At 34.0% G+C, this 18,634-nt stretch overlaps 2 protein-coding genes across 3 annotated transcripts in view; one reads left to right on the forward strand and one right to left on the reverse strand.

Annotated features, from left to right (window-relative positions):
* The first annotated feature begins 2,086 nt into the window (after window positions 1-2,086).
* The window catches only part of LOC113819033 (transcriptional adapter 1), a 17,278-nt gene continuing 730 nt past the window's right edge, over window positions 2,087-18,634 (forward strand). The window contains exons 1-9 of one of the 2 annotated variants that reach the window (XM_070136885.1): window positions 2,087-2,317; window positions 3,804-3,965; window positions 4,117-4,251; window positions 5,021-5,236; window positions 6,489-6,637; window positions 6,900-7,062; window positions 10,908-11,145; window positions 11,709-16,590; window positions 16,634-18,634. The exon at window positions 16,634-18,634 is cut by the window's right edge and continues 730 nt beyond it. In XM_070136885.1, coding sequence (XP_069992986.1) covers window positions 2,204-2,317; window positions 3,804-3,965; window positions 4,117-4,251; window positions 5,021-5,236; window positions 6,489-6,637; window positions 6,900-7,062; window positions 10,908-11,084 — 1,116 coding nt within the window. In that variant the 5' untranslated portion in view covers window positions 2,087-2,203 and the 3' untranslated portion in view covers window positions 11,085-11,145; window positions 11,709-16,590; window positions 16,634-18,634. The remainder of the gene's footprint in view (window positions 2,318-3,803; window positions 3,966-4,116; window positions 4,252-5,020; window positions 5,237-6,488; window positions 6,638-6,899; window positions 7,063-10,907; window positions 11,146-11,708; window positions 16,591-16,633) is intronic. The other variant, XM_027371270.2, reaches the window with a different exon arrangement.
* sll (adenosine 3'-phospho 5'-phosphosulfate transporter 1) overlaps window positions 14,773-18,634 on the reverse strand; it is a gene marked incomplete at its 5' end in the record, with an annotated part of 9,294 nt that continues 5,432 nt past the window's right edge. The window contains 1 exon segment of the mRNA XM_070136802.1: window positions 14,773-15,638. Coding sequence (XP_069992903.1) covers window positions 15,612-15,638 — 27 coding nt within the window.

Below are 18,634 nucleotides of genomic sequence, written 5' to 3' on the forward strand. Positions count from 1 at the left end.
GAAATACTGGCTCTTACCCTAGGCACCCGAGGCAGTCAAGAGTCACTTCCAGGGAGAGAGAAATCTGAGAAGAGAGACAGAGAGAGAGAGAGAGAGAACTCCCGCCGTCTCTTCTGGGAATTCGGTTGTCGTGAACAGGCGGCCTGAGGAGGGGGTTGGGATAAGGTGTGGGATGAAAGGAACCATGCACGCACGCAAACCCAGACACGCACACACACACACACACACACACACACACACACACACACACACACACACACACACACACACACACACACACACACACACACACACACACACACATACGCGCGCGCCCGCAAACAGAGAGAGAGTTTATCGTATATGATGCGTTCTTGTAATATCCACTTCACGGACCAATGAACTATCTCTCTCTCTCTCTCTCTCTCTCTCTCTCTCTCTCTATCTATCTATCTATCTATCTATCTATCTATCTATCTATCTATCTATCAATCTCTCTATCTATCTATCTATCAATCTCTCTATCTATCTATCTATCCATCTATCCATCCATCTATCTATCTATATCTGTCTGTATATCTATATATCTATCTGTTTATATGTCTATCTATCTATCTATCTATTTATACATGTATCTCTCTCTCTCTCTCTCTTTATATAGATATGTATGTATATGTAGGAGCTCGATTGATGGGCCCTACAAGAGTAAGGTAGATGGCGAGCTTTGGGTTTAAGGTAGACAACCAAGATGCCTTGACTCCTTTATTGAATAGTAATATTGGAGTGCGGCTGCTTCTCGGGGCGAGGTGCTGCTCCTTGGCGCTCTGCAGGGATTCTGCCTGTCATCTCCTACGCACACGCACACACACACACACACACACACACACACACACACACACACACACACACACACACACACACACACACACACACACATACAGTTATGTTGTTAGCGTGAGACGAACAACCAAGCGTTTCACCAGTACATTGCTCTTGCGGAAGGAAATAAACAACACAACATTGGAATATCTATTGTGGCAAGATGAGAGGAATAAGCAGGTAAAACGATGATCATGCGTTTATGTATATGTATGTATGTGTGAAGATACGTATGTGATAAACGTGTAAGATTATATGAATATGTAGAATGCAGTAATATGATATAGATATAGCTGGGTTACAGTGTATGTGTGTGTGTGATTGTGAGTGTGTGTTTGTGTGCGTTTGTGTGCGTGTGTGTGTGCGTGCGTGCCAGCGTGTGTGTGTGCGCGCGCGCGCCACATACGAACTGATCGTTCGGCCAATCTACCTCAGTAAAACTTCCTCACACTCTCTCTCCGTCGCCTTTCATCTCACTGCAACAGTCGCCATTCTGCTCTATATATGTCTTTGATGCTATCCTAGTATTTTGTGTTCTGGCCTTCCGGGTTGTCTTATCCCTGTGATCGTTAGTGAGTCTTCTCCCAGCTGTTGGAGTTTGTTTATCTTCAATAGAAAGTAGAAAGTAGAAAGGTGTATTTCCAGTTTTATCTTGTAATCCGTCAGGGGACATTTTAGTCTTTGAGCCAACTTTATGAGTGTGTGTGTGTATGTATGTATGTATGTATGTACTTATATATGCATGTATGTATACTTGTTTGTTTGTTTGTATTTATGTATGTATGCATGTATGTTTATTTGTATTGATGTATGTATGTATGTATATACGTATGCATATATACACGTGTGTGTATGTGAGTGTATGTGAATGAGTGCAACCACTTTATTATCATCAATCCTCACAACAGTAGATAGATACTACTTATTATCAAATGTATGAATTCTCCCCAAATCTTGCAGATTGCTAGAAAAATATGAGTTATCATTTCTCAGGTTGAATAATTCTTATGAAATAACTGAGTAGAAAAAGTAAAGAGTACTCAGGTAGACAGATAAACACGTTTATATAGTTCACATCTACTATATTGAAGTAAACATAAAAATATAAAACAGAGATATATTACTTTCTAACAGAAAATAATTACTATTTCTATTTAATTGCTAAATATAGGATATGTCACACAAATTTATCCTAACGGTCCCTTCAACATCACGCATAAACATTTATACACATTCTCCCTCTCCAAATAAGCCATAACTCTCGCTTGTATTCGCAAGCTGTCGGGTAATTCCCAGCAAGTCCTTCTTTCTGTAATATTTTGATATATACCACAATCAGCTGAATATGTCGACGTCTCCAGATCACCTGAATTCAGCGAGAAAGAGACTGGTAGAGGCCCTTGGCTCGGAGAAGAAGCAGAAATATTTCCATCACATGAAACAGTGGTTCAGAATGAAGGTGAGGATTTTTTTATCGAGTTTTGTTTCACGTTGGTTTTAAAGTGTATTGATGTGGAATTATTTGTTTCGGTTAGTTTTGATGGTGTACAAGTGTAATACATGCTTGCGAAATGTCAAATACTGTTATGTGGTGTGTGTAAAGATATTAATATGTCTAAACACTATACATTGCATTTCTTCCAGTTTACTTTGTTAAATAGTCACATAAATGATTTCCATTATTCTCGTTATTTGTGATATGGAACCATTAATGTATTCATGTCTGAAATTAAGAGTATGTCAGATTTGTAAAGTGCAATTTTATTCTTCAATGCAAAACTGTGCCAAAAGTGTAGCTACCTTTTAGGCATAAACAGGGCTTTCAAAAAACAAACCAAAGAATGAAGTAAATGTCCTTTGTTGAAACAGTTATTCAGCATCATATTCATTAACAAATAGATATAAGCAGTGAGTGACTGTGCTGATTTGAAATTTATTATTTTATTGATTCTATTGTGGGCAAAATTGCAAATTATCTGTGCAGAAATTCAGTATGGAAAAAAATTGCGGGTATAGAAATCTTGCTTGAAAATTCTGGCTTGGGAAAAATTATTTCCTTAAAAAGTCTAATAATGAAAGTTATGTATAAAAGGATAGATAGATACCAGACTGTAGAGTATTTTTCCTGCGCAGAGAATATTATATTTTTTCGTGTATGGAAATCATCATTTTGTCTACATTTGCACGGACGGATTTGCGGAGGAATGATGAAATAAGTGCACAGAAAGATCAATAGAATTTGATGCGTGGAAGATGATTTAAAAAAGAACTAAGAGTGCACGTAAAGTTATCCGAGAACTACATTTGCATGGACAGAATTTAACCTGGGATAGATAATAAATGAAGATAATAGTAATAAAATATAAGTAAATATAAGATTATTCCTAGTGGGTGCATTCTTTATTTTTCTATAAGGCATAGGATAGAATATTCAAGCTAGATAGTAAACTCATCAGAAATAAGAGGATCTACCAAATACATTATTTACTGTTATACAAGGCTCATGATGGAATGCAAAACATTGATGAAGGGGGCGTACTTTTTTCAGATGCATTTCAAAAATAGTCAGTCTGTCAAACTTGATTTTTAAAGAATGTGGTTTAAGATTTGAATTGGAGTGGGTTGTAAAACAAAGTTTGCTTCCTTTTTTATTATTATTTATCTCTTTTGTATGTGAGTCTTTATACCAAACTTAATTTCTAAATGCTAAGCTGTACAGACTAAGATTTTCTCTTAACATGTGAAATGAAAGAGAAAGAGAAAGAGCTGTTGCTTTGTTCATCCCTTTTTGTATTTCTTAGATGCTGATGGATTATTTAGAAATATTTACTGAAAGCTGAATGCAAAATTCAGATGTTAGTGTTATTAATTTTTATTTATAAATTTATTCAATGAAACAAGAGTCATAGAGATATGATTAAACTGATATCACCTTTTACCAACAGCTGTCAAAGGAGGAATTTGACTCATTAGCAAGAGAACTTCTAGCGATTGATTCTGTACACCTGCACAACGAATTCCTCCTAGCCATCCTAACAAAATGCCAGCTCTTTAGCTCTTCTTCCTCTACTTCACGTTCCGAGTCGTACCACAGGCATGAAGAACAGGTGGGTGTTAGAATTATTAATGGAATTGCTCTATGATATTCATGTTCTGTCATAATTTCTCTCTGATAATCTTGCAATTGGTTATTTCTCTGATATTCTTACCTTTCACTTCAATTATTTTACCAATAATTTGTATTGTTGCCAAACACAGAGAGTGGACACAGGACAAGGTACCTCCAACATGCGGGATCACAATACATCTCTTAACATATACTCGGCTCCAGCTGTTGAGCGGAAAAAGATTAAACCCAAGAAGAAGAACAAAGTTTCACGGCCAACACATGATGTAAGAGCTATTACCATAGTTGTTATAGTTTTTAAAAGTTTAGGACTCTGGGGATGGAATATGTGAAAGGATGTCTGGTTGTGATACACTATTGTTATAGACTCAGTGTAACTGCAGTGTATTTGCATCATTTCCAGAATAGTATGAGCGATGTATTGTTTAGTAAGGACTTGAATTCCTTTGACTATGAATGCTGAATGAAAGAGTGATTTCACTTTTTACCTTATTGTTACTATCAATGTTTTTTTATTATTATTATTATTATTATTATTATTATTATTATTATTATTATTATTATTGTTATTATTATTATTATTATTATTATTGTTATTATTATTATTATTATTATTGTTATTATTATTATTATTATCATGTATCATTGTTAGTTATTGTCATTGACATTATTGTTGTTATAGTTATTGTTTTCAATATTTTGGTTATTGTTGTTATAGTTATTGTTTTCAATATTTTGGTTATTGTTGTTATTATTATCATTATTGTTACTGTGATTATTTTTATTATTATTACTATTATTATTTTTATTGATTAGGTATTGTTGTTATTATTGTTATTGTTACTAGTATTTTTATCATTATTATTATTATTATTATTGTTATCATTACTGTTGTTATTGTTACTGTCATCATCATTCATAATTAGTGAACATTCATGGAATCACTTCACCCTTAACTCCTGCCTAGACTTACACATTTCTCCCCGCTGTGCCGATCTCACTGATCCAAAGCATTACATGACTCGCAATCTCCAGGGTAATTTTGAGCCAGTAACAGTCCAAGACACAGCCCCCACGGCCACCCTGCGTGAGCCCCAGGCCATCATAGACTCGGGGGCTGGCTACCTTTCCCGTTCCTTGTGCCTGCTGGATACAGGGCCCCTCAAAGGTCGTTTGTTGTTGGCAGCATGGGACCATGGCATCACGCAAGTAGGGGACAATGTTGCCAACATTCTGCAAGAGGCCACTCAGGTATGTGTTTGAGGGCTCTACTTTGAGTGGAGGATGTTCAGTCATTTTGTTAGGTTTATTTTTTTGTATTTTAGGAATTTATTTTACTTTATTTTAATTCTGTTGTATTTTAGGAGTCTGTCCCTATTTTTACAACTGGTTTTGTTTTGTCTTGTTGATGTTGATTGTTAGTGTTCAGCTTTACTGACTCTCAGGTTTGTTATGTTATCAAGTTCAGAGACTAACTGTATCATTTTTACATTTGCCTGAAATACTGACATAGATGATGTCAACTAACTTCATCCAGAAGGTGGTAAGAGAACTTGAACTAAATAACAAATCCTTTTAATGCATTTAGACCTATCAAATTAAGCAGTGTTGTGACCCCATAAGAATGAGGGTCCATTATATAGACAGCGCTGAGGGAGAATGTGGACAGGAAATAAAGGCTTTCCTTTGTTTTCTTTTTAGTTCTCATCTTACACATTTTGATCTACAGATTCCTAAAAGGCAACTATTTGCATTTGTATGCTAATGTGCCACATCTCCTAATTAGATGACAGTATAACAGGAATGTGAGGGGCTTGGGATAGGGTTTGGTGAAGATGAGATAAGAAGGGCTACCACATGATGGAGTAAGAGCATTCAATACATGTCATTTGATACTTTTTATTGTAGGATTTTCGTTTTGCTTCCATTGTCACACTAGTTTTCCAAGACACACAATGTAGTAGAATGGATACTCTGTCAAATATGGTATGTATGGTTTATGTGTGCTTTTGTTTTTATTTTTTCTAGTTAGGCTACATTTTGAGTATTGTTGAAAGTTGGTCTTATTTTCAATATCAGAATAGTATTTCAGACATTAAGTGATTCCTTTTTTTGTCAATGTGTTTATGCTTTCTCTTAATTTCCTTATTTTTTAAAATCTAATTTTCTTTTGGTTCATTTATCCAAGTTCCTTTTGCTTATGGTTATGTGATATTCACTGGTACTTTTGTTATATTCCCATGCTGGAGTGTACAGCACTAGATGTAGATATTTGAATTGTGGTTCAGGAATCCTCTTTATCTGCATATGAGTACTAATCATTTAACTGCTCATATTTCTATTTATGCAAAAAAAAAATAAAATAAAATAAAGGTAATTGATGAAAAAAGTGAAGCATTATTAGTAAATTAAGGATCCATGTTCAAACAGATTGTGAATTGAAAATTAAGATATGCATAAAGAAATGAATTTGGGATTTTAAGCCATCTTCTACCCACTCCAGCAATGTCTGAAGAACATCCTGATGGCGACGGTAAGCAGACGTCGTGGGTATCGCATGAGGGAAGGGCGTTTCATTCACTCCCTGGGCACAACACCTCCGAATCCCTGGCTGAGGAACACTGCTTCACTCAATGACTGGACGAATGAGAGGTGGGTATAGCTTATAAGTTAACAGGAATCAAAATTTTGTCTTCCTCCTCCTCCTCCTCCCTTCTTTCTTCTTATTATTATCATAATTCTTTTACTTTAAGCATACTTTACAAGAGAGAGCCACTGATAGACAGAGAAGTAGAGAAACAGACACAGGCTGATGAAAATTGATATAATTGGCATAGATAAACAAAAAGAAAAGAAAAAAAATCTCCCTGTATTTACATAATGCTAAACACTTAAAACCTTCTATCTCCTCTAGCCTGGGCCTCCCAATGGGCGAGGGAGGGGAGCTGGGTGACCGACCCATCTGGCCAACTGTGGACTCGGCAGACCAGAACGCAGCACACTTGGCTTCCTGCGCGCTTCCAGTTGAGAATCCTCTTCCTCCTATCAATTGCTTCGACTTGTTTGAGGCTTTGCAGGTAATGGGGTATTTTGTGATGTTTGGGTTCCCTTTTCTTTTCTCTCGTCCTTTCTTTTCTTTCATTTCCTTCTACTTCTCCTTCTTTTCCATCATCTTTTCCCTTTAATTTTTTTTCTAGTTTAGTTTAGCTTGATTAGATTTTGCTGATATTTATTATCAGGAATCTGATTAGCCCATAGACAGAGTTATTGTTGACAATAGCAATCTTCTTCTCTTCTGTCTTCTATCAATTTTAGTTATTCATTTTTTCTCCCGCCATTTGATTATCTGTTTGTGTTACGATAATTTGATTTTAGTGTTGTTGATATGCATAGGGTTTATGTAATTGGGTAGTCTATACAAGTGTCAGTGTAATAAAGATTTCATTTATTTCTTTGTTTTTCTTCTTTTTTATTTTTATTTTCTTTTTTTTCTTTTTGTTATTTATCTATTCTTTTTAAAGGAGGGCTAAACAGAGCAATAAAACATGAAGAGAGACACTATAACCCACTTGCTTCAAATGCCTAAATAGTAGGCTGGTCCGTTGGTGGGTTTGTGATCATGCATTGGTTGTCTCCACAGACTAATTTGGCTTGTTTGGCATATTTAACATATTGCATTGGTTGTTTGTCGATCTCTTTGTCCTTCATTTCCAAAAGCAAGAAAGAATGGAAGGCTCAAGTCAGCTTCTTGATGCTATGTCTCCTTAGTGTGGCATGGGGGTGACATTGAACTTGCAATGAAAAGCAGACTCGCTCCATGGGGCAGTTAAAGGTGGCTATGACATCACTACATACTCTCTGTAGTGTAACCCAGTTGCACCATATCAGTATACACTCTCCACTGTCAGTGTGTTAATGTCTTTGAAAGGACATTTTGTATAGTATTACTGTTATATGCAGGTATGAGAAATAAAGATAGGAGTTTGCTATTTAAATATTTTATGTCTTACAAAATACTGTTTTTTTTATTATAGATTGTCTTTCATACTAGACATTTCTTTATTATTACAAAAATGATTTCATTTGTTTTTTCAGTATTATTATATTTATTCATTCGGTTTTATTGAGTTGTTACTTTTGCATTTATCCAATTTTCTTTATTTAAATGTAGAATATTTATTCATAATTAACCATTTTACCCAATATGAAATTGTTCAAAGATATTTGGTGTAAAATGTTTGAGAAATGAAGGAGAGGGAGAGGGGGAGTATGAGGACAAGAGAAGAACCAGGAAGGGGGAAGTGTAACCCCCATACAGTCTCCCATTCCTGGTGGAAGGGTATGGGGAGAGATAAAGGAATAGGGGTATATGGAGGACAGAGATTGAAACTATGATATATTGTCTGCCAATGATAGTTCCTCATTCTGGGTATGGGGTAATGTATATCTAGTTGATGTACATGATTGGTAGAAACAGGGATGGTGAGTGGAGCTACAGAATCTCTAGGGCAGTATATGGAGTCTAAAAATAGATCCAGTACAGAATAGGGATCACTCAGCAACAACTAAATCAAATGGAATTATGACACCATCATCGGCATCACCATATGTTCCACTGGTGCTTCATGACGCCAGCATCAGTGACACCATATAAAATAGGTTAAGCCTTGGTGTCTGACACAGTAAATGTACCAATATGGTATTGATTTGGAGAGTTGTTATTGGATAAAATTGAGGACTTTCTCCATCCTGGGTGTCTCCCACCTCCTCTGAGATTGAAAAGAAAAGAGTCAGTATCTTCTGCCTTAACTAGAGGCAGAGGTGGAGGGGATCATTGCATCTCTTACATATCCCCCATGGATAGGTCATTCAACTCCATCACCTTTGCTGCTAGTACCAGTCAGTGCCTCATTGCCACAGACAGAGGCTGTTACAGATATGACAGCACTGAGCCATGTGGAAGGAGAGACATATTGTCATATATACTGATTCCAGGGCAAACAGAGAGAACCTGCAGCAAAGCAAATCAAATGTTCTCACTGTGGTCAGGTCAAGGCATCATCCTAAATTAGGTCCTTAACCACATAGGCATTCAAGGGAGAGAAAGAACTTGGTGATGGACTTACAGAGCTGGTCAGGAGAAAAGCCCATGAATGAAGCAGCCATTCAGCTGATTTTTCAAGATAGAGCAAGACAAGATAACAGCATAGAGTTCTGCAGCTCTATAATGAAGAAGCAAGAACCTCCCCGTTAACCACTGGCACTTACATATCAAGAGTTCATTGATAGGCATTCTTCATATATTAAGGAGTCTGTATCCCAAAAAGCCAAAGTTTATGTGTATAGAAATGTACTTAAAAGAAAACAATAAATATGTAAAGACAATGGAGTAAACTTTATGTGTGCTAATATTAAAATCCGATTAATGCATTACATTACTATGATTGCATTGCACAAAGCCTATGTCATAATTATGTGCTAAGGAGATGATTCATTTTGATCAGAATTTAAAAATGACATCCACAGTATTTTGTTTTATCTAAACATTTTTATTCTTATTTATTTATAACTTCAGAATGCAAGGACTACAAGGTCAGAATGGAATAAAGTAATATGAAGAAGACATTCATAGACTTTCTAAACAGAATGAGACCTGTTCCATTCTCCTCCAGAATTACATCTTGGGTGTTGCACAGTACATGGCAACTTTTTCACGGGGAAGAAACATTTCTATCCAAAGATAAGAGACTAATAAACCAATAATATAAGAAATTGATGAGCTGGATCATCCAAACTGGGTAAGAATAAAATTTATACTCTTAGGAAAAATGAATAAATAAAATTCACAATCTCTAAAATGGGGATGTATTATTTATGATCAATGCTGTTGTGAGCTTTGTAGCATATTGAAAGCCATGTGGTTGCACTACTCTGAGAGGTGTGATCACTTGCATTTTAGGGACCACAAAATACTGCTGCTAAAGAGGTTAAGCCTAACAGCAACTCAGTAGAAGTGTAAGTACCTAAAGACAATCTGGCCACCATGGGAAGCATTCAGCAGTGATGATCAGATGAGACAGCTGTAAATAGCAGGAATTCATCAGACCATAGACAGATATATATTTGTAATAGTGATCTTCCACCTTTTCCGACCCATGGATGAAATGAATAATCCATTTGTAAACTGGAGAATTCTTTGGAGCTCAATGTAAACTTTAAGCATTGCATCAGTGGTATTCCCTTTCTTTCATCCTAGGTGAAATCAACACTTGACCACGGGGTAAAGTCATATACCATGTTGGCCATAAACGTTTAATTGAGATATATCCAAAACTCTCTCTCAAAGCCTCAGTCCCCCCCTTGTCCTCCTTTAAAGGAATTCATCAAAGCTGACACAGAAGGTACTAAACCTACAATATCCCATTGAAAACCAATGGAAATTCGTATGACAAATTCATCATGCTGGGCGATTTAGGGTTGATTGGATGTTATCTATTCCTGCCATGAAGTACCAGATGTCCATGCTAAACAGTTGTTCATCATCGATTATTGAAGAGACACAGCTTCCTAAAGGAGGCTTAAAATTTCTTTAATCAAAAAATCATATATATGGTTCAGCCATAACATTAGTTCCCAGGCTTTTATTTTTTTGTTTGAGCAACCAGACCTAGATTGACAAGGGAGGTTGCCATTGGCAAGGGGTTAACTCAACCCCAAATTTTAACTTTAACAGAGTGTAAATTTAGTCTGTGGTCAAGAAGCTCAATTTTACACAAGAAAATGTCTTTTTCTGTAATACCAGATATTTAGCGTACAAAGAGGTATCAGTGCCATTGGATGTAAATACCCACATAATGTTAGTTTTTAATAAGATTTCTCCATAGATGATGATAATAGCACCATTTCCCCCTCCCACAAACAGGTCCAGAAGAGCGTGCTTCCATGCCACTCGGTGTACGCACTAGGCCTGGAGCGTATTTCCTCGAGGCTTTGGCACCCTAGCTGGGGTGAGGTGGAGCAGGAAGCCATCGCAGCACAAGAAGCTTCCCTCAGAGACACACTGAAGGAGCATCGGCTGGCAGCCAATCCTGTCTCTTAGCTGTGTCAGGTTGGTTGGTCGGGCAGTCACAATTTTTTCCTGGGCTTTTCTTCAGACTGGGGTAAGTTTAAGTAGCTGGGAAATGAAAGAATATTTGTTAAAGAGTGTTGATGAGCTGTGTGAGAAACATAAAGTAAGATAGGAGATGAAAAAAAAATTAGCTTGAAATGTTTGGCTTACTTGGTATTTTTAACAGTATTTTAGGTTGAACCAGTGTACTCGTGATGTTAAGAATTCAGAGGAGTGTAATAGGGCTCTGTTTTAGTCATTATATGCTATTGATACTATATATTTCTGGAATTATTTGATCATAAGTAAAAGTATCTCTCTTGGTAGTTGTAAGTTGGCAATGATGATGAAAATATCACTCTAAGAACCATTAGATTTTTGTACAACAGTTAGTATTTTATAAGGGTATTATATAGATTTAACTATTACTGTTAGAAGAGAACCTGTTTTTTAACATTTATAATTCCTAATCCATATTAATATTATATTAATTTTAGCCTTATGTTTCAGTGGGAAAAGATAACAAAACCATAAATATCTCTATTAGTTCTTGAGAATATTTTTTCTTTTTCTTTTTTTTACTAGTTGCTCTACCAAATATTTCTTTATTTTCAGATACCTGTTCCCTCATTTAGATGTTTAGGATGTCCATATGCAGCCAAGAAAATTTAGTATGTTTTACATACACGGATACTTGTGAATGTCTAAAATAGATCATAAAAAAATCAACATACATATTGTTTTCATAAATATGTTTCTTTCTCTCTGTTTGCATTTCTCAGTAATGATGAAACCCATCCTGATAAAACCAAAACAGTATTAGTATTAGACCTTTTGTGAACATGCAAAGAACACCTTTCACATATTTTTCTGTGTATATTTATCAATAAAAAAAAAATCGAGGTCTGAGCCATTTAATACCTTTTGCATGTGAAGAAGAAAGGCATAGTAAGATGAATGAAAGAAAATATGATTATGTTCCATTGTTAACAAACACACTTAAAGTTGTCTTAAATTTCTCCCCTCAGTCCTCCATACTTTATTATAAAGTATCATTTTCAGTGTACTACAGAAAATGATTATAAAAGAGATAATTAATGGACTGAAAAGCATTGAGCATTGGTAAAAATTATCGTTATCATCTGTTAAGAGATTCCATTTTTTTGTTCATATGGTTAGAAATTTTGACTTAGTAGTCTAGCCTGCATTTTCTTTTTAACCCATTCAATGCAGTTGACATGAAGTGATGCTATGGCACAGTTCAGCTTCACTGCAAATGGCATGTAGTGAAGTCATAGCCAGCTTGAGCCACACTGCAGATGCAGCTTGGACTTGGTTATTTACATTAGTAATTAAGTAACAGTTATTTACATGTGTAAATGAGTAATGGTTACTTAAATGAGTAAATATATAATGTTACATGAGTAAATAACTAACCAAGTAATCAAGTCTAACATGCCAAAGGCATGCTGGATGGGAAGGCATGATGACAAACCTGTCCCTCAGATATGCATACCATAGGGAATGGGTTAACCCACTGTTACCCACATGACAAATTCATCGTTCATTTTGATCAACTTTCAAGAGGGCAGAGTAAATTAAGATCCTTTTAAACCAGATCTGATGAATTCTTACCTTCTGAAAGGGCTATCATGACAGTAAATATTTGTGTACTTGCCAAATATTTAATGTATTATTTCTGTATTTCCTATCACAAGAGCACACACACATCAATCTTCACATATATTACTAAATAACAGGAATTCATTCACTTATCCTGACTGATTCCAGATTCTGTGTTATTAACCATTTTGTAACATTCACACCAAACACTAAATTTGGCTTTTGCAAAAATACAGATGAAATGGTTTGGTAGATATTTTTGTGGACATGCTTTAATCTGTTCAAAGTTATACACGATAGACATGTAGAATGTACAGAATAACAACTTGAGGCATTTTAAGCAGGGAAATTTTTAGCCTAAAATCTCAAAGCTTTTTCTTGCTTTCTTTAAGCAACCTCCATAGATGGGTAGACTTTTGCTTGCTAAGTCAAGCTGTGTACCGTCACCATGGCAACAGCATCGTTTGTGTACAGTAGAGGTTACAGTCTTTTAAATGTGGGCGTAATTTCCATAACAATATATTCAAAGCAGTTGAAATTAACTGAAAACTAAAGGAGATAAGGAAATCATGGGATTTTTTTCTTTCTTTCTTTCTTTTATAAATCATAAATCATTATAAGATGAACAATTTATTTCTTACTTTTAAACCACTCGTCTGTCTGAATGAAGAATATATCAACAGTTGAATGAAACAGAGAATATTTCAAGTTGAAAAGTCTGAATTGAATATTGTCATCAACATCTGTATATGCATCCTTGTTATTAATGTTATTATTAGTGTTATTACATGGAAAATACTTCAGCCAATGTGTATTGAAGGAAGGCAATTTTTCAAAATATCTGTTAACATTCTTCTATTGATATTATATTAAGTGACTATTATTTTCAACTTCATAAAATTGTATATATGGATATGAGTAGGCCGTCATTTTAATTAAGTGATGTTCATTTGTTTTTTTAGCGCTTCAGAGTGTAACGATTGCCAATTGGAATTCTGTATCACTGTTTTAGAGGCAATGTATATGCATATAGGAGAAAATATTATGCTTTGGAAAGATGTTCGGGTGGATATATTTATTCAAAAAAGTTTTAGTGGAAAATACTTGAGTAATTGTAGATTTTTTCAGGCTTGACAATCAAACTCTAGCAGTCATTTTAAGCAGCGAATGGTGCAGTTCTTAGCCTCATAGCAAGAAATCTTAAGTGAAACCTACTTAAAATGTTTTTTTAGCTCAGTTTAGAGAATCCTATTTTTCTTGATGTTGCATTACTCTCAGTGGCCAAGGAAATAATCATTGTGGTCTATAAAGGGTTGACGTTATTTGGCATAAAAAAAATAATCATTCAGGAAACCTTTCTGTGATTAAGATTTACCTCTTAAAAACTTGTCACCTTACCTTTATTCTTTCACATATTGAATAATAATATTACTGGTACTATACTCTAAAAAGAAACACTCAGTTTGACAAGTCACAGTAAATATTGGTTGGGGAAAATATCATTATTTTATCCTTTATTTATTTATTTATTTTTTTATTATTTTTTTTTTCTTTCTTTCTTTCTTTCTTTTCAAATCCTGCCTCTTGTGATCAAAGATTTGAATTTTGAATTATTACTGACAGTGGAGGGGAAGGCATTTTATTTTTTTGTTTTGCATTGACATTGTCTTCATTCTTTTTTTTTTCACATGCATCCTTGCTCCAGATGCTGCACTTTTCTGTTCTCCAAGATTTAATATCCATTTTCTTCCATAGCTGCCGTAAGTGGAGTCTCATTGAAAAATTACAAAAAGTACATACTCCAGTACTTAAAGAACAAGAACAGGTGGAAGAGGGAGTGGTGTTGAGTGCGCTTGTGCAGCGGGGAGTAGTAAAATGAAAATGAAGAATGTGAAGGATGAGGAGATGAAATGGAGGATGTTGGGAGACTGCAAGGCATGTTTTCTAGGTTGGATGAAGGGTGGGTGACTGGGAATGGAAAGGGAAGTAGTAGTGTTCAGCATCCTGATCAAAGGAGAGGCAACGTGAAAAGTAACAAAGAAAATAAAGCAACTGCTTTGATACACAAATATTTATTTGTTGCAATCACAATCTTGATGGCTTTTTTGGTAACACTTACCAAAAAAAAGGGAGAATAAAATATAAAATTTTCACTCTTTGAAACAACATATAAAATATAACCACCACCAATCAAAATATATTTAAATAATTATAGCCTTATTACTACTGTACAATATTTTCACACATTATATTGTGTTTATACTTATTTTCATTCATAATTATTGTGCACTACTGAAAAATAATATTTTGTAAAGGCAATCACAGAAGTCCAAAATTTGAATAAATTGTCATGAAAAAGTTATTAACATTTAAGGTTCCTTTTTGAAATATGAAACAAACGAATTTGATAATCTTGAAAGGGAAACTATTAGATTACATACATTACTTGCTAATAATATCTGTTATAGAATACAGTGCAGTGCTATTATATCAGTTCCTTTTCATGTTTAAATATCTGCTGGAGCAAATAATTTCTTGCAAATTAGCTTTTAGAAAAATTCCTCATCTAAAGAAAAATAAAATAATAATAATGTTCACCATTTAAAATAACAAACCTAATTTAGACACCAAACAACTTTTTTCTTTTTCTTAAAGAAAATAATAATAAAAGGAAATAAATGGCAGAAAAAATTATTCCTTTCTTCTCTGTATTTAAAATACATACACAAACAACCATGCACTCATTCTTTAATTTTCCATTCTTCAGGACATGAAATTCTTCTCTTTTCTTGAATAAGTAGATCTTGGATTTTTTCCTTATAACAATTATGTAGCTTGTGATTCAAAACTTGAACATCTTGCATGATTATTATTCATTATTCTTAAAAACAAAACTTATATTTTCTTCAGCTTGACAGATCCCTGGAAAACAGTTGTTTGTTAGGCTTTCTATGTCTTAAATATTCTTTAAAAATCAATTGAAAAGACACACAGCTGTTGTATGTAGTGGTTGTAGTTGTTGTTTCTGTCTTTTTTCACAATCTTGTCACCTTAATGTAGAAAAAAATGCCCATAAAGGAATGCCATCTTCATCTATCAAAATCCAGCACATAACCCAAGTTTTAGCAATCATGATCACAATACAACCATGGTTTCTGAATTACTTCTGCAGTGCCGAAGATTCCATCTAAATCTGGAAAATCGAATCCCACTGGTATCTTGAGGAAGGAACATCTACAAAAAAAGGCATATAAAACGATAATTCCATTTGCAGGTCACATTTATATTCTCTTTTTTTTCTACCCTATGGTTAAAAAAAAAAAAAAATAATGGCAAATTATTTTATGTAACTTAAGGTAGCTTCTTAAAACAACACTGCTATTAGGTAAAATAGGGTGTATAGAGGATCAGGATGTGTTAACATTCTAAAAGAAAGAATAGGAACATTATATATGTAGACATATGTATGTATGTTTTGTGTCCTTATAAATGCATACATACATGTATGTGCTTGTGTACATATACATATATGCATATAACTATGCATACACACATGCATACATATATATATATTTCCTAACCCATTAATGCCAAAGGAAACTTTCTAATCACAAAACTCAAAAACTTTAAGCAATACCCAAACTTCAAGAGAAAGCACTTTACACAATTCATTTCATATTAAATATAATACTGTAACACATGCTCTTCACCTCTTTAGTCCAAAAACACAATAAGTATATCTTGTTCCTTTAAGTCGTGAATCAGAAATAAAACAAGATATCTCTGGTTAGCCTTTGGTATCTGAAGATATGGGTAAATTTCCTTCCTTATTGGACAAAGGCAGAAAAATGCCCTCTTCTTTTGTAAATAAGAGGTCACAAAGGCAGAAAAATGCCCTCTTCTTTTGTAAATAAGAGGTCAACAACTAAAATATAATCAAAATGGGTCTCCCCACCATTACCAAAGCTCTTATTGCTGGCAAATTGGAGTCTTACGCGGAAATGTGCATGGACTTGCCTTCCATCATCGCCATAATACATAGAAATTGATCTAATAATGCCCTATTTTCACTGACAGACTTGAAATTAAATAATTAGCTAATGTATAACATAACTACTTTTCAAAATTCATTCTAAATTTTCCTTCACAGGGTAGGTATCCATTATTGCACAAAATCCATAAAAGAACTATTTATAACCCAGTTCAACCTGACAAGACAACTGGTTCTAAACTTTTTGATGACTGGTGTCTTCAATTCTTTTTTTTTAATTAGATAAATCCTGTAACTGGTTACATGACGTCAATCAACTAAATCAATAGCACACACCAGAATCTTAAGCACATTCTGTAATCACATCAAATAAATACAGATTAAATAAGTAAATACAGATTAAATAAGTAAATAAATATATCAATAAATAAAGTTTTTAAAAAATCTAAAAACAATAGCCATGTACAACACTACAATATAAATGAAGGAAATCACATCCTTCCTTCACCTCCACCACTAAGATACTTCTACTAAAAAAACAACAAAGAATTACATTACAGTGGGTGAAAAACGTGCCCCAAATTTGTGCACAAAACCCCCAAGTCATGCCGCAAATACCACACCGTTGCTTGATCACAACTGAGTCTGTTATTGTCTACATGTCTACTGTGCTGTCTGTATTAAAACCTGTCATACTTTAAATAATACAGTGGAAATCCTGCCCAATAACAAAGTTAAACTGTACTCTAATACATGCTACATGATATGCATCTGGAGAACCATTGTGTATAAAATTATTCACACACAAGTGCATTCACAAATCAGGTGTAAAAGCAGTGTTTCTATATCTTCACCCTTAAATCTCCAGTTCACCATTCACAAAAGATAAGTGAATGTACAAAAGGAAAGTATCCACTCACTGCTCTATGTAATTCATAGACAATAACAATAAAAAAGAAGAATGGCTATTATTATTATTATTATTATTATTATTATTATTATTATTATTATTATTATTATTATTATTATTATTATCATTTTAACTGTCATTGTTTTTGCTATCATCAATATTATCATTATCATTATAACATTAATAATAATCATACTGTAATAATCATAGTAATCACAATACTAATCATGGAAACCAAAGAAATAATAACAATCATAACAATAATAATTACAATAATAATGATAATTATAATGATAATAATAATAATAACAATAATCACAATAATAATAATAATAATAATAATAATAATAATAATAATAATTTTAAAAAATCTGAACCTCCACCATTTCTGATATCAGGACTCTCCATTCTAAATTTAAAAAATAAATAAATAAAATAATAACAATTAACAAATTAATCTCAACTTAAATAACATGCCTGATTCACTGACTTAACACTTCTCCTAAAAGGCACTAAGTTTCTGCACCGAAGACAGACGCTAGTTGAGTCCATTTAAATTAACACTAGTGATATTCACTCAGCATCTGTATTTCCGAAGCCCTTTTATAATTCATACCATTCTTTCATATTACAAGAGATAAGAGATAGGGCGATTTCACACAATTCAATCAGTTTTTCATTCCCTACCTTGTCTAAATAGATATCTACATAAACATAATATCTGAGGGAACTTGAGCAAGCACTACAGCTTCAAGCCAATTACATGTCATGTATTTCATAAGCTTCACTGGAAGTCAGTGTCATGATATGCTTGTGAAAATAATCAGAAATCACATTAATTACAACACCGGAAAGTTAGATCTTTGTTTCAATAACTGGCACAAAACCAGAATGAACAGGATAAGAAGTCCCACTTTCCCACATCTTTAAAATGTCACAACTACCTTTTCAAAGCAAGATGAAAAATAAATAAACGGTTTTGTAGACAAAGTTCTTTACAGCCCATCACATCCTACA

This window comes from Penaeus vannamei, chromosome 1, assembly GCF_042767895.1.
Source record: "Penaeus vannamei isolate JL-2024 chromosome 1, ASM4276789v1, whole genome shotgun sequence".
Lineage (NCBI taxonomy): Eukaryota > Metazoa > Arthropoda > Malacostraca > Decapoda > Penaeidae > Penaeus > Penaeus vannamei.